At 41.6% G+C, this 17,005-nt stretch overlaps 1 protein-coding gene across 9 annotated transcripts in view; it reads right to left on the minus strand.

The window, feature by feature from the left end:
- Nucleotides 1-17,005, minus strand: part of LIMS1 (LIM zinc finger domain containing 1) — a 194,685-nt gene that overhangs the window by 18,443 nt on the left and 159,237 nt on the right. The window contains exon 3 of one of the 9 annotated variants that reach the window (XM_073238767.1): nucleotides 2,430-15,328. The exons of the other annotated variants lie outside the window; for them this stretch is intronic. Within the exon in view, the coding sequence (XP_073094868.1) occupies nucleotides 15,287-15,328 (42 nt within the window). The 3' untranslated portion in view covers nucleotides 2,430-15,286. Of the gene's footprint in view, nucleotides 1-2,429; nucleotides 15,329-17,005 lie in introns of those variants that run through there. 9 annotated transcript variants of the gene reach the window in all.

Consider the following 17,005-nt stretch of genomic DNA (forward strand, 5'->3'; position numbering starts at 1 on the left):
CACTATTTACAATAGCCAAGAATTGGAAGCAACCTAAATGTCCATCTGTAGATGAATGGATAAAGAAGATGTGGTACATATACACAATGGAATACTACTCAGCCATAAGAAGTGGAAAAATCCAACCATTTGCAGCAACATGGATGGAGCTGGAGAGTATTATGCTCAGTGAAATAAGCCAAGCGGAGAAAGAGAAATACCAAATGATTTCACTCATCTGAGGAGTATAGGAACAAAGGAAAAACTGAAGGAACAAAACAGCAGCAGAATTACAGAACCCAAAAATGGACTAACAGGTACCAAAGGGAAAGGAACTGGGGAGGATGGGTGGGCAGGGAGGGATAAGGCGGGGGAAGAAGAAGGGGGGTATTAAGATTAGCATGCATGGGGGGGAGGGAGAAAGGGGAGGGTGGGCTGCACAACACAGAGAGGACAAGTAGTGACTCTACAACATTTTGCTAAGCTGATGGACAGTAACCGTAATGTGGTTGTTAGGGGGGACCTGATATAGGGGAGAGCATAGTAAACATAGTATTCTTCAGGTAAGTGTAGATTAAAAATTTAAAAAAAAAAAAAGAAAGAAAGAAAGAAAAGGGGGATTACTCCTTAACAGGATAAAACTATTGGTAAATCAAAGATCAACGCATGCTTTAAATATCCTTAATGTTGATCACTTAAAGGGTGTCAGATGATCAGCTATGGAGGTACTCTTTTCTGATAATATTCCTTTCTCTTAATTAAAAAAAAAAAAAAAAAAGCAGTTCCTGTGTGCTGACCTCCAATGAGTTCTGCACAGTGGTATAGAGGGCATGTCAAAGTGTGGGCAAAGGGTCTGTTTGTTTCTACGCAGAAGATCAAGGCCTAGCTTGGATACCCAGAAAATGAACTAAGATACGATATGAGGAGGAGCTTCCGGCATCAGCACTCTCTGGAGGACTCGTGCCGGGGGATGATCATCAAAAAGCCTCCACAGGGATCCGGACGATGCTGCGGTTGTGGCTGCATCCAGCCCACCATCTCCTGGACTTGCCATGAGAAGGAGGAGGGAGATGTCTAGGCTGGCATGTGCATACAGTGAGACAACGAATTTGACTGGATCTGTACTGTTGGAACTCAACCAGGAGTTGGGAGGGGTGCAAGTTGTAGCACCCCAAAATCTCATGACTATAGACTATCTATGGTTAAAAGAACATATGGGATGTGAACAGATCCCAGAAATGGGCTGCTTTAATTTGTCTGATGGTTCAAGTACAGTTGGAAAATATCCATCATATCATAGATAAATTTTCACAAATGCCTAGGGTGCCTAAATGGTTTTCTTGGCTTCACTGGAGATGGCTGGTAATTATAGATTTGCTTTGTTTATGTCACCGTATTCCTATTATGTCAATATGTGTGTGCAAATTAGTTAGTAGTTTAAAATCTATACATACTTAAGGTACTATACAAGAAGATATGTCAAAGAAATAATCAATCCTCCCAAGTTTCCTTCATATGCTACATCTATAGCTTTTCTTCTTCCTTCCTAATTACAAACTTTAAATAGAATTTGTGCCTCATATCGAATTTACCGAGTATCATAATTCCTCCAGGTGGTAAAGATACCTCGAGACAAGTGCTGGGCATAGAAGCCACAGGGCATAAATCTGCAAAGAAGTAAAAAGCTAACCTTTGCAAACAATATGGCTTCTCTCTCACTTACCAACTTTACATTTCCCTGTATGGCCCCGGAAGATGACTGGTTAGCCAGAGACGGGTAAGATTCCTCAAGGGAGGAACAACCTAAGACAGGCACAGTCGCAGGGGGGCCATCAGGTGAGAATTTGGGGATCAACAGAGGTGAGGCTCAGAACCTCACCCCCCCTGCTTTGAGAGAAATCTTTTGCATCCGTGGATGTCTTGCTGCCCTTGTCTAGCCTGGATTAATACTTAGTCCATAGGCACACACCTGATCATCTGATCATCTACATTTGCCTTCTTACAGCACTAAACTATGTTTTCTACCTTTATCTTGCATCTACCTACCACTTCAGCATTTTATTAAAAATAAAAATAATAATAATAATAGGAGAAATGTGGGATCAACATATAAATCAAGTACAAAAATCAAATGAATATTCATATTTGACCTGATGGTTTATAGGTCATATTGCATGATCAAAACCGAAAGTTTCTGTGATGACTGCCCTTGTACTGTTCACCATGTAAGAATTTATTCACTCTGTAAGAATTCGTTCACCATGTAAGAACTTGTTCGTTATGCTTCAGAAGATTGGAGACTGACGAGAATTAGGCTTGAGATGGATTAATGATTGTACATTGAGCATTGACCCCCCTATACTGAATTTTATTGTTGTTAACAACCATTTGATCAATAAATATGAGAGATGCCCTCTCAAAAAAAAAAAAAAAAAAAAAAAAAAAAAAATCACATACTGTTTGATCAAAATCCATTTTGATGTTCCAATTGTCAACTCAGCTTCTTCAATCATGGATATGAACTGCAGACGTCACTCAATTTGCTGAACATGTCCATCATAGCTTAACTGGCAGAGCAGCCAAAGCAGATTTATTTTGTGCCAGAAAAAGTCTTATTTTATATTTAAATTCAAATGAATGAGCTCCAAAACACTTAATGAATCGCTATTAAAAATTACAAACAGAAGGTAATAAATTGATTCCTCAATCCTGTCATAATGCACTGTAGTATGTAGCACAAAGTAGCTGTTTGTGAAGTAGGCATATCCCTTTATTGATGTGTATAATGTACTATATAGAAATCTGTGCTTAGTTTTAATAGTAATTAAAAAAGAAATCCAGTATAAAACCTCAGAAACAACTCCATTAATTTAGTTAGAAACGATCAACTTTTTATTTGCTGTCCACTCTTAACAAATGGTAGAACTGTTTGTCTCAACTGGCCATCTAAGTTTAAGAGTAAAAGATCAACTGATTGTAAAAAGTGAATGTTTTGTGGACCACTTGTTCTTTGTGTGTGTGCGTGGGGGGCAGTTTAAAATGACTAATTTTTAAAATCAGTACTTTTTAATGGAAACAACTTGACCAAAAATCTGTCACAGAATTTTGAATTAAAGTTTAATGAGAAAAAAAGAGAAATGATCAACTTTTATTTTGTATTTAATGAAAAAAGACATAGATTACCTTAAAAAAACACAAGGAATCCAGCTGTTAGTTGTTTGCAAAGGCAGAAGAAATTAGGATCGGTTGTAATATGAGTAAGTTTTTAAAGATATGGTTGAAATAGGCAGCACATTGTATGAGTTAAGAATGCTGCCCGTGGATCCGGACTGCTGGAGTGTAAACCTTGGGTGACCCACTGACAGGACGCGTGACTCTGGGCAAGCTGTCGACTCCTCTGTGCCTCGGGAGTCACACACCTATTCCATCTGGCTGTTTTTTCTAGCTCGTAACACACTCACCATGTTCGCCATCTCTTGCCAATGCTACCTTTGCTCACAGGCCTTTCCCTTTAGAAGGGTGAGTCGTGTGTGTGTGTGTGTGTGTGTGTGTGTGTGTGTGTGTGTAAATGGAGCATTATTTGCCATAAAAAGAGAGAAATCCTGCCATTTGCAACAACATGGATGGACCTACACGGCATTATGCTAAGTGAAAAAAAGCCAGACAGAGGAGGACAACTGCTGTTTGATCTCACTTACGTGGAATCTAAAAATGCTCAACTCATAGAAACTTAGTGTATATTCAGTTACCAGGGGCTAGAAGGATGGGGGAAATGGGAGATGTTGGTCACAAGGTACAAGCTTCCAGTGTAAAATGAGTTAGTTCTGGAGCTCTAACATACAACAAGGTGATTATAATTAGTAATGCCATATCACATACTTGCAGGTTGCTAAATTCCTCAGCACACACACGCAGGAGAGCGTTATGTGAGGTGGCAGATGTGTTACTGACCTACTGTGGTGATTATTCCACAGTATTTACATACATCAAGTCACCATGTCAATCATCTTAAACTGCACAATGTTACTAACATCAGCTATATCTCAATAAAGCTGGGAGAGATGAGTCCTTTTGAAGTCAGGGGGTGAAGAAGGCAAAACCTGAAGGCAGGTTTTATCAGCTCTTCCCCACATCCCCAGATGTAGCGTATATATGGCACATTGCGCTCCCGGAGAGCCCAGCCCCGCCTGAACCAGGAAGCTCACAGGCAGGACCCCGGGCAGTCCTTTCTGAGCTGTGTCCTGGAGTCATTTATCACAGTAGTATTTGAGATTCTTTTCTTTTGTAAAGTGGGAGAAGTAAGTGCTACTGGGAATACAAATATATTATCAGGTGAATCAATTTTAGGAAGAAGAATCCAGAAATTGAGTTCCCTGAAACTGGACTACGAGGATTCAGAAATGATTCCCTTGCAACCATCCACACTGCAAGCCCCTAGCACACCTGTGCCCCAGTGTGGGGATCTAGCAAGGGCAGATGGCTTCTGCTCTAATGGGCTGCTTCTTCCAGTATGTACAACTGACCAAACGCAGTATGGCTTGATTTCTGGGCCTAGGAACGGTGAGAAGCTGATCCAGTGTAAAACTCTAGGGTGTGAAATGAAGAAAAATCAGAAATCGTAAATTTGGAAGAATCAAACTTCCATAAATACTGCCTTTCAAGGTAACTGCATGTTACAACCCCAAACTGGCTTAAAATATAATAAGCAACAAATAAATATTAATGATCCTGAACCCTAGTGTTTAAACAAGATGCCTGAGAGCTGTGCGGTTTCCAGCACCCGTAGGGAACAGGGCTGCTCAGGGTGGGGAAGCTGAACTCCAACCAGAAGCAGCTCTGCTTTCAAATTTTTTAAGCTGTGAAGTTCTGAGAAGACTCTCTTTGGGGGTGGGGGGAAAGAATTGTGCTGCTTTAAAGCTCAGAATTAGAAACTCAGCTGAAAGTCTCATTTCACAGCAAGCACAGGTGTTGGGAACCTCCACTTGGAGGTCTGTGCTTGTCTGTCACGAGATGCTTCACAGCGAGTGGGTCCCCAGAGAAGCACCGTGTCCTTTAGGAAGGTTTCCTCCCAACCAGTCTTCCCGTGTCGGCTTCCAGCCTTCCTGAGTAATCATAATTCCGTGTAAGAGGAAATGAGTGAAGAAATCTCTTTGTAAACCACCTTTCCACTAAATCACTCATCAGAAACTGGTTTCCTGTTATGCATTTTGTGATAGGAAAAAAGGATGTATTTGGGAATTCAAACTAAGAAGGAGAAACAAATCTGAAGTATCAGCAAAGAACCCAGACCCTAAATGTGAACTATACCAAACAGAAAAGGCTCCCAGCCCTTGATTCAGTCCATCCCAACCTGTACTATTTCCGGAATTACTGCTCTGTAACTCTTGTTTCCATTTCACTTCCCAAAATATTTTCTAAGGGGAGAAATTGAGATCACCCTTTCACTGGAGATAATCCCCGATGTCACAGAGTTAGACTGAGCAGCCACTGTGGTAGCAATATATAGCTGGTGCTCAGGCCTCTGTGCCTGATGGACAGTCCCCCCTGGAAATGGCATTTATCAGCCTTCTCATGCCCCCAGTGACTTGGTCATTTTACAAATATTAATTCATGGGTACTGGGGGATGACTGAAGATACTGATAACAAGAAATCACTTATGGGAATACATTTCCCTTTGAAGATAACTCTGACACCAAATTTAAAGATCACCAGTCATACATAACTCATATATTTCTACACTCTCTAAATTTTCCTGGTCTGAAAATGAAGAAAAGACGCATGAAAACTATCATCAAATTCTACACGAATCTCTTTGAAAACCATATTCACTCCTGGAACTAGGATGCAGTGTGGTCTATGAAGCAGAGCGTGCACTCTAGGCTTTCCATAAAAGTTTACTGCATGAGTGGATGAGAAAGCTGTGATGGCCACAGCACAATCTCTCAGACGTGTAAGGTACTGGTTTCCACGAGTGTCGGGCATCAGGGTGGAGGACACCGCTCATGGAGGCAGGGACCCGATTCAGCTCTTACCCACCGGTGAACAGTGACCAAGGTCTCTGAGCATCATCCTGGCCATATGTAAATTGGGAATAAAAATAACCCACCTGCAGGTGTCCTGTGAAATCAAATGAAGGAACAAGAACAGTATGTGAAACACCTAGAACAGCACCAAGTGTGTAACAGGGGCTCAACAGATAGTTATTCCACAAGGAGAAATATTAGCATAATTCACAGATCTCCTAAAATTAGCAATTATGGGGTATTTTTTCATGCACAAACAACCCCATTCCAGGCAAACTAGAAGAACACAAGCCAGGTGACCCTCTCTTGAGAGGCACCCATGACACTGGGGAGCAGCAACTCAGCTCTTCCGGGGGGAAGAGCCCCACACATGGTTTTGGGACTAGTATGTTCACGATGTTCTGTTATTACCCTGATTGCTAATCCTCTGACACAGGTAAAATTAAAGAAGAATAACTTTTAGAATCATTAATATTTAAAATAAAAATGCATTAAGTATAATATTTGAATAGAGGAAAATGAATCTCGGTTTCAGAATCAGTTTTAATTACTACACAGAAAATTCATCTTGCCTTCTGATAAACATGGATAGTATTTCCATCATAAATACCTAAATGATGAACTATTCAAGAATGGTACACTTATGTTCCCTTATGCCACTTTAAATAAGAAAATGCAGGTTAAGTGAGTTCTTTCTAGACATGCTTTCTAAGTAAACTTATGGCACCAGAGTTAACTCTGACTGCAGTCAAATTTATAGACAGACCTATAAAAAATTTGTTTAGTGTCAGGAATTGCCTGACCAACCAGGGAAACATGTCCATTTGGAATGACGTTGCTGTCACCACAGTGAACTTCATTCCCTATATGAAGGGATGCCTCATTGTTTAGAATGTAGTGGTTCTCAACCAAAGGGTGACTAATTGGTGATATTTTTCGTTGTCACAACTGGAGATCTAGCAGGTCTTCTCACCTCCCCTGCATTGGCTTCCTAAGCACCACTATGGACCTTGAGGGTTCTAAGTACAGTTACTCAACACCTGCAATACACAGGAAGCCTGCACAGTGAAGAACTCCCAAGCTCAAACATTGACAATGCTGATGAGCAATCTGATTGAGTGTGCAAACATTACTTCTCTGAAGCAGTACCCACTGGAAGTGTAGGGGCTCACATGCCACCACCTGGGTGCACCCTCGTAACACTACAAAATACTAACAAGAGGTTAAACTCGTGTTGTTTAAGGGTCAACTCTATGTACTAACAGTCTGTCACATCATGACTATTTTCTAAAAACTAGTATGTTCCATTTTTAAGCTCTTACCAAGTGCTAGATGCTGTGCATTTTAAACATTGTCTATTCCAGTTTTCTGTGGATTCTGGGGTAAAAAAAAATCTGTCCTCATGTAGATTTAACTCTAATATTAACCAGTCCATATTACTGTGATGTCTTTGTATTTAGTTTTCAATGACTTGATCTTGGTTGGTCCAGTCTAATTCACTGAAGCAAAGATTCCTTGAAGACTATGTCAACACTGCTTATATTTATGCCTAGAGTATAACATGGAGCCTGGCACAGTCTAACTGCCTAACATAAGTATCTGCTAGATGGATGGATAGGTCAATAAATGAACAGACGCCACTCACAGAATACTGTGGAAGTCAGCCTGATCGAGGCTCCTTAGTCCCCTCCAATCTTGACAGTCCTCAGACTTGCCCTGCCTCACATGACCCTGACGCTATTGAAGGGCACTGGTCAGGTGTTTCGCAGGGTGCTCCTCATAGTGGGCTTATCTCATAATTAAGTTGAGCTCGTAGACTTTAGGAAAGACGGCCACTGAGTTGTCATGTGGTCTATTTGGTGCACTGTATTTGGAGCACATGGTACCTCGGACACTTGGGTAAGATGCTCTCTGGCAGGTTTCTCCACGGCAGTGTTACTACTTTCCCCCTTCTTTATCCCTGTTAGAAATCAGACATGAAGTCCAATCCATACTCAAGGGGAGAAGCATGCTCTCTTTTCCTTTTCATGTATTGAGTCACTTAAACAAACTGGGGGAAAGGAGAGCTTTTAATTCAAGAAATGATACTCCAGTTGCCAGAAGGATTATATTAAGATCCCAACTGGATAAGTCACTCAGTAACAGAACATTTTGGTAATGCCAGTATCCCCCAAATCATCTCCTAACTATTGATCCTCCATTGACCCTCCCCTCAAAAAAAAAACCATAAAAAAATTAAAAGTAACTTCATTATATGTCATTGCCTGCAACTTACTTTTAAATTGATTGGCAAAAAATGGATGTGGTGGGTGTATGAGATACATAGGGTACATGATAGTCATTATACTATTCTTTCAACATTCCTGTGGGCTTTTAAGCAAAAAAGTAAGTTTATATAACAGCACCACACTGTCCTGAACAAACATATCAAGCCAGCTGTCCGCATGTGGTACTCAAAACTCCACATGGCTTAGAGTGCCACCCCAAATGGAAATCTCCAGTTTCCACTTGAGAATGCACCTCTTTGTTTCTGCTCTACATGAAGGCAAGATAAAGAAAGCTTAGACAGGGCTTAAAAGATGGCAGCATGAGAGGTATGACAGAAATCTCCTCCCAAAACCACATATAATATGGAAATATAGCAAACACAACGAATCCTGAAAGAGCAACAGGAAAGAAGGCTGCAACAGACTGCCTACATCTGGGTAAAAAAGCAGACCTCACGGAAAAGGGTAAAGTACCAAAGCTGTGATCTGGCAGGCCCAAGCCCTTCCCCCACCACAGCTCAGTGAGAGGGAGGAAGAGAAATGGAGCTGGGAGTGGGTGGATGGCTAGCACTGCTCAATACCCAGCCCTGGAGATCTGCTCCGGGAGCACCAACCCACATTACATGGTGCTCTGGAGATTAGTGGGGTTGGAAAGCTAAGGCAGGCAGAATACTAGGAGAGACTGAGATTCCAGCTGCTAGTGGAGAACGGGTACCCATAACCAGCCACTGTGGGACAAAAGAAAGGTGGGCAGTCTGAGAGACATCCCCATAGCAAGATGGCTGCTAAAGGGTCAAGGATTGCACGAGCTTCCTGCTCAGGAGAAAAGACAGGTGGACAAAATTGTCCCAGTGCACTCAGTCCAGCAGGTTGGAAACTTTCGGGAGCTTCAGGTGCTCCATACTCCTGGCTGGCAGCACAGCTTCAAGGCCCCTGTGGGTAAAATTGTAATATTTCCAGAATATTTCACCTGGCTTTAGTACATCTGCATATCAACAGGTATTCAAGGGTGGAGAGAAGTATGGCTTTAGTGCATTTGGATCATTCCTCAGGGGTGGAGAGAAGTTCATCTCCTTATTAATGGGTAATTACCTGGGCAATGGAGGGCTTATCTGTACCTGAGAGGTGAGGGGGAGGGTCAGTTTTGCATCTGCTGAGGCAGGAAAGAGAGAAGGCCTCGGACTGCAGTTTGAAAGCAATAAACAGGCTTTAAACTTTATTTCTCCCTTTGACTGATTTTGGCTTTTAGAGGTATTTTGCCCAGGATTTCCTCTCACTGGACTTCCAGCCCCCCTCCCTGTGATACAGAAATTGTGCTCCTTCCTCCCGGCCAACACTGGCTCACAAACCTGCTGCACACCACCATGTGCAAGGCCAGCCCGAGGGCAGCCCAGCCTAGAGCACTGACAGGGGTGTAGCAAAGAGGCTCCTCCCTATGTGCTCAGCCCACTGGCCCTGGCAGTGGAGGAAGGAACTGCAGCTGGGAAGCAAGAAAGAGCTCTTTTCTCCCAGCAGGCACCAGCACTCATGTCTATGACCCCGGCCATCGCTCCAGGGGCTGAGTAGCTCCAGAGACTAGAGCTTCTGGGTACTAGAGGGTGCGGCCTACATGAAGTTATAATTACAACATGAAAAATGTCAAAAGAACCTGGCACAAACCAAAATCCCACAAACACCAGAAAGAGGATCAAGTGCAACTGAAGTCACCAACCTTCCTGAAAAATACTTCAAAATAAAAATCATAAACATCCTCATAGAGCGACAGAAAAATATTCAAGACCTCAGGGAGGAATTCAAGAAAGAGAAATTTAAAAAAAATACAGTATCTGAAATGAAACATACAATGGAGGGATTTAAAAGCAGATTAGATGAAGTAGAGGAGATGGTAAATGAAACAGAAGTTAGAGAACAGGAATACAGAGAAGCTGAGGCACAGAGAGAAAAGATCTCTAGAAATTAAAGAATATTAAGAGAACTGTGTGAACAATCCAAATAGAACAATATTCGCATTATAGGGGTACCAGAAGAAGAAGAGAGAGAAAAAAGGATAGAAAGAGTCTTTGAGGAGGTAACTGGTGAAGACTTCCCCAATCTGCGGAAGGAGATAGTCTCTCAGGCCATGGAGGTGCACAGATCTCCCAACACAGGAGACCCAAGGAAGACAACACCAAGACATATAATATCAGAGAGAGAAAAAAGATCACATACAAAGGAAAGCCCATCAGACTATCATCAGACTTCTCAGCAGAAACCTTACAGACCAGAAGGGAGTGGCATGATATATTTAATGCAATGAAGCAGAAGGGCCTGGAACCAAAAATACTCTACCTGACAAGATTATCACTTAAATTTGAAGGAGGGATTAAACACTTTCCAGATAAGCAAAAGCTGAGAGAATTTACCTCCCACAAGCCATCTCTACAGTGTATTTTGGAGGAACTGCTATAGATGGAAGTGTTCCTAAGGCTAAATAGCTGTCACCAGAAAAAATAAAACTACAGTAAAGCAAGTAGACCAGTTAATTACTAAGCAGATGCAAAATCAAATCAACTACCGCCAAAGTCAGTCAAGGGATAGACAAGAGTACAGAATATGATACCTAATATATAAAGACAGGAGGAGGAAGAAGGGAGGACAAAAAAGGAACCTTTAGGTTGTGTCTGTGATAGCATACTAAGTGAGTTAAATGAGACTGCTAGATAGTAAGGAAGCTACACTTGAACCTTTGGTAACCATGAATCTAAAGCCTGCAATGGCAGTAAGTACATATCTACCGATAATCACCCTAAATGTAAATGGTTTGAATGCACCAATCAAAAGACACAGATACACAGAATGGATAAAAAAACAAGACTCACCTATATGGTGCCTACAAGAGACTCATTTCAAACACAAAGACATACACACACTGAAAGTGAAGGGATAGATAAAGGTATTTCATGCAACTAATAGGGAGAAAAAATCAGTAGTTGCAGTACTTGTATCAGACAAAATAGACTTCAAAACAAAGAAAGTCACAAGAGACAAAGAAGGACATTACATAATGATAAAAGGGGTCAGTCAAACAAGAAGATATAACCATTATAAATATCTATGCACCCAACATAGGAGCACACAAATATGTGAAACAAATACTAACAGAATTAACAAGGGAAACAGAATGCAATGAATTCATTTCAGGAGACTTCAACACACCACTCACTCTAAAAGACAGAACAACCAGACAGAAAATAAATAAGGACACACAGGCACTGAACAACACATTAGAACAGATGGACCTAAGAGATATCTACAGAACACTCCACCCAAAAGCAACAGGATACACATTCTTCTCAAGTGCACATGGAACATTTTCCAGAATAGATGACACCCTAGGCCACAAACAGAGCCTCAGTAAACTCAGAAGAATTGAAATTGTACCAAGCACTTTCTCAGACCACAAAGGTGTGAAACTAGAAATAAACTATGAAAACAAAAAAGCCCACAAACACATGGAGAATTGACAACATTCTCCTAAATAACCAATGGATCAATGACCAAATAAAAACAGAGATCAAGCAATATATGTTGACAAATGAAAATAATTCAACACTGAAAATCTGAGGGATGCAAATGAAGGCCATGCTAAGAGGGAAATATATTGCAATACAGACCTACCTCAGGAGAGAAGAACACCACCACATGAACAGTCTAAACTCACAGTAAATGAAACTAGAAAAAGAACAAATGAGGCCCAAAGTCAGTAGAAGGAGGGACATAATAAAGATGAGAGCATAAATAAATAAAATCAAGAACAATAAAACAATAGAAAGAATCAATGAAAGCAGGAGCTGGTTCTTTGAGAAAATTAACAAAGTAGATAAACCCCTAGCCAGATTTATCAAAAAAAAAGAGTCTACTCAAATATAATCAGAAATAAGAAAGGGGAAATCACTACAGAGACCCCAGAAGTACAAAGAACTATGAGAAAATACTATGAAAATTTATATGCCAACAAATAGGATAACCTAGAAAAAAAAAGGGTAATTTCAAAAATACAACCTTCTAAGGCTGACTCAGGAAGAAACAGAAAATCTGAACAGATCAATTACTAGCAACAAAATTGAACTGGTAATCAAAAAACTACCTAAGAACAAATCCCTGAACCAGATGGCTTTACTGCAGAATTTTACCAAACATTTAGTGAAGACCTAATACCCATTCTCCTTAAAGTTTTCCAAAAAGTAGAAGAGGATGGAATACTCCCAAACTCATTGTATGAGGCCAACATCACTCTAATACTAAAACCAGGCAAAGACACCACAAAAAAAGAAAATTGCAGACCAATATGCATGACAAACACAGATGCAAAAATACTCAACAAAATATTAGCAAACCGAATTCAAAAATACATCAAAAAGATCATTCATCATGATCAAGTAGGATTTATTCCAGGGATGCAAGGATGATACAACATTCAAAAACACATCAACATCATCCACCACATCAACAGAAAGAAGGACAAAAACCACATGATCATCTCCATAGATGCTGAAAAAGCATTCGGCAAAATTCAACATCCATTCATGATAAAAATTCTCAACAAAATGGGTACAGAGGGCAAGTACCTCAACATAATAAAGACCATATATGACAAACCCACAGCCAACATCATGCTTAACAGTGAAAGCTGAAAGCTTTTCCTTTAAGATTGGGAACTAGAGCAAATAGTTCGAAAATTCATATGGAACCACAAAAGACCCCAAATAGCCAAAGCAATCCTGAGAAGGAAGAATAAAGCGGAGGGAGGTGGTGGTTACGCTCCCCAACTTCAAGCTCTACTACAAAGCCACAGTAATCAAGACAATTTGGTACTGGCACAAGAACAGACCCATAGATCAATGAACAGAAGTGACAGCCTAGATACAAACCCAAGCATATATGGTCAATTAATAAATGATAAAGGAGCCATGGATATATACAAGAGGGAAACAACAGGCTCTTCAACAACTGGTGTTTGCAAAACTGGACAGCTATATGCAAGGGAATGCAAGTGTATTATTGTTTAACCCCATACACAAAAGTAAGCTAAAAATGGATCAAAGACCTGAATGTAAGTCATGAAACCATAAAACTCTTAGAACACAACATAAGAAAAATCTCTTGAATATGAACATGAGCAACTTTTCCCTGAACGCATCTCCTCAGGCAAGGGAAACAAAATAAAAAATGAACAAATGGGACTACATCAAGCTAAAAAGCTTCTGTACAGGAAAGGACACCATCAGCAGAACAAAAAGGCATCCTACAAGATGGTGGAATATATTTGTAAATGACATATCTGACAAGGGGTTAACATCCAAAATATATAAAGAACTCACATGCCTCAACACCCAGAAAGCAAATAACTGTATTAAAAATTGTATAGAGGATCTGAACGGACACTTTTCCAAGGAAGAAATTCAGAAGGCTAACAGACACATGAAAAGATGCTCCAAATTGCTAATTATCAGGGAAATGTAAATTAAAACCACAATGAGATATCACCTCACCCCTGTTAGGATGGCCAACATAGAAAAGACTAAGAACAACAAATGCTGGCGAGGTTGTGGAGAAAGGGGAGCCCTCCTACACTGCTGCTGGAAATGTAAACTAGTTCAGCAATTGTGGAAAGCAATATGGAGGTTCCTCAAAAAACTCAAAATAGAAATACCATTTAACCCAGGAATTCCACTCCTGGAAATTTACCCTAAGAAAACAACTTCTCAGATTCAAGAAGACATATGCACCCCTATGTTTATCGCAGCACTATATACAAGAGTCAAGATATGGAAGTAACCTAAGTGCCCATCAGTAGATGAATGGATAAAGAAGAGGTGGTATATGTACACAATGGAATATTATTCAGCCATAAGAAGAAAAGAAATCCTACCATTTGCAAAACATGGATGGAGCTACAGGGTATTATGCTCAGTGAAATAAGCCAGGTGGAGAAAGACAAATACCAAATAATTTCCCTCATTTGTGGAGTGTAACAATGACGCGAAAGTGAAGGAACAAAATAGCAGCAGGCTCACAGACTCCAAGAAGGGACTACTGGTTACCAAAGGGGAGCAGTGGGAAAGGGTGGGTAGGGAGGGAGGGAGAAGGGGATTGAGGGGCATTATGATTGGCCCACATGTTGTGTTGAGGGTCACGGGGAAGACAGTGTAGCACAGAGAAGACAAGTAGTGACTCTGTTGCATCTTATTACGCTGGTGGACAGTGACTGCAATGGGGTGTAGGGGGAACTTGATAATATAGGTGAATGTAGTCACCACGATGTTTTTCATGTGAAATCTTCATAATAACAGTGTATATCAATGATTCCATGATAAAAATAAAAAGCTTGGAAAGTGTTAATGAGATACACAATAGGAATTGGGAGACCACCAGGATTTTGAAGTACAGTCTGCAAATGTTAGATCTATGATGTAGTTCCTAGTTGGTATTTGAGCATTTTATTTTGCAATCTATATCATCTAAGTACTGTTTATATATCATTGTATTTATTAAGCACCTAATAGTCATCAAATACAAACACAACTGATAGAGATACTGAATTAATTAGGACAATGTTTGCTCCTGAGGTATTCCAAGTTAGATGGGAAGGAGCTTAGCATATAAATAAATAGCTATAATGACACATGTAAATGCTCTCCATACTAAAGGGAGAAACTAAGTGCTGTGTAGACTCAGAGAAGACAGCTGAAGTGAAATGGCATCAAGCTGCTCAGCACTGCCAAGGTCCTGTAGCAGCAAACACTCTGGGCAGAGCAGTCCTCACGGGTGACAGATGTTGCAGAGCATGACAAGCATTCACTCCTACTTCACATTCTTCACAATCTTCACCGCAAACTTTCAGTTCCCTTTTTAAACCACGTAACCTAGTGGGATTCAAATTCACCTTGACGAAGGAGCCAGTGTGGCCGCTGCTAAGTCAGTCTGACGAGAAGCTGCCAGTGAGCCAGGAATATTCAAGCTCAAGCATATTATCTTCAGACAAATGCCTGGACACAACCATCCAACTGTAGACTGGCCTAGGGAAGAGCCGGAAGGGAAGAGCCTGGTGTCTGATCCAAAATATCAGGAAGTCCCCCCTACAGGCGAATCCTGGAGGACCATATGTAAGCCTTCTACACGAGAGCACAGGGACAGTGGAGATAAGAGGAGGGTGATGTCTGACCACCAGGTGCAGAGTGGGAAAGATGTATTTGCTGTTATCACTAAGACTGAATGAAGCATGTAAGTGTCCTACACAGAAAGCAAACCAGGTACACGTGAAGCTTCCTTTTTGGAAAACAGTTTATCGCTGAATGTAACTGAACGTGCAGATTACTTATTGGAACCTTGGTTAGCTTATACTCTAAGACCCAACCAGAAGGAAAGGCCATATTCTCCACATGTAGGTTTGCAAACCTCTGGCCTGGAAAAGAGGTTACCATCGTAAAGGGCTATAATAGAGTAGCTCTGGTGTTCATACCATCTTCCAGTCTGTTTCAGGCAGACCCAGAGGGTCCTCATTGTCCAGCAGTGGGGAGGCCTGAGGGGCAGGAGCAGTGAGTCACATGCTGCTGTCACACTCGGGGCTCCTACAGGGCCTCTTGCTGACTGAGTACGCGTGGCTTGGCAGCTGATGGCAAATCCTGAATCAGGGCTTCAGGGGTGGTCGTGCTGAACGTACTCTAACTCCCAAGTGGCAGAAGGATGGGCAATATAGGACACAGGAAGTGAGAGAGAGGGAACAGCACGCCAGAGAAATAAGATAAATGTTTGGAAAACAGCCTGCCTTTCTTGTTTGAGTTCTTCTCCATTGTCCTCTGGAGTTTCTCCTAGGGACTTTGCCATAATTACACATTTCAATAAAAACATCTTAAAGTTGAAAGGCAGATTTAAGGGAATGAACACCCTATCAGATATTAGGAGACCAAACTAGGTTCTAATGTGTCCATGTAACAAACCGGCTGTGTTATGAAGGCCACTGGACCCCTCTGGGCCTCAAGGAGGAAGAAATGGTGGTAAGGAGGGGCTTTCTCTGCAGGCCAAGTCCCGGAGCCTTACCTGCTGCTCCGCAGCCCGCACACCTCCACTGTGCTGACTGCAGAGTGCCTTGCTGACCCCACAGAAGCAGGCCCGAGGTCCTGTCACTTGGCCTGAGCACTGCCTTCCAGCTCCCCCATTTTCCTTCTCACCACCTCGGCCTCCAGGGATTTCCTTCCCATGATGAACCCAGTTGCTACCCTCATCGTTACAGGCAGACCCACACACAACCTCAGGGAGGGGCGTGTAACTCCCGATGCCAGGATCCAAACCCTGAGCCCGCAGCTTTCTTCTGCTCCTGTCCCACCCAGCCTTCCCATCCCAAAAGCCATGATAATTAAAAGAGAGTCCCACTGCCCAGGGAAGGAGTTAGGAAGAACTGAAAGAACAGAGAATCTCCATCCTACTGCTAGGGTTTGTGTTTAGGGAATGTGTTCTTCTAGGACACATTAGGAGCTCAATGATGTATTCCAGTTGTCGTGCAATTCAATTTGGGGAGGTCTCCCTGCCAGCTAGGTGGGACTTCAACCTGGGAGAGGGTTCTTGACTCTGAGAAAGAATTCATGAGGTCAAGCAGGTACAAGCAAAGTGTGGTTTAATGAAACATAAGTACACACTCAAGGAGGGAGTGTGGGCGTACTCCAGAGGTGAGCGGTGCAGTGGGGCTCTGGTTCTGT

Source organism: Manis javanica, chromosome 1 (assembly GCF_040802235.1).
Source record: "Manis javanica isolate MJ-LG chromosome 1, MJ_LKY, whole genome shotgun sequence".
Lineage (NCBI taxonomy): Eukaryota > Metazoa > Chordata > Mammalia > Pholidota > Manidae > Manis > Manis javanica.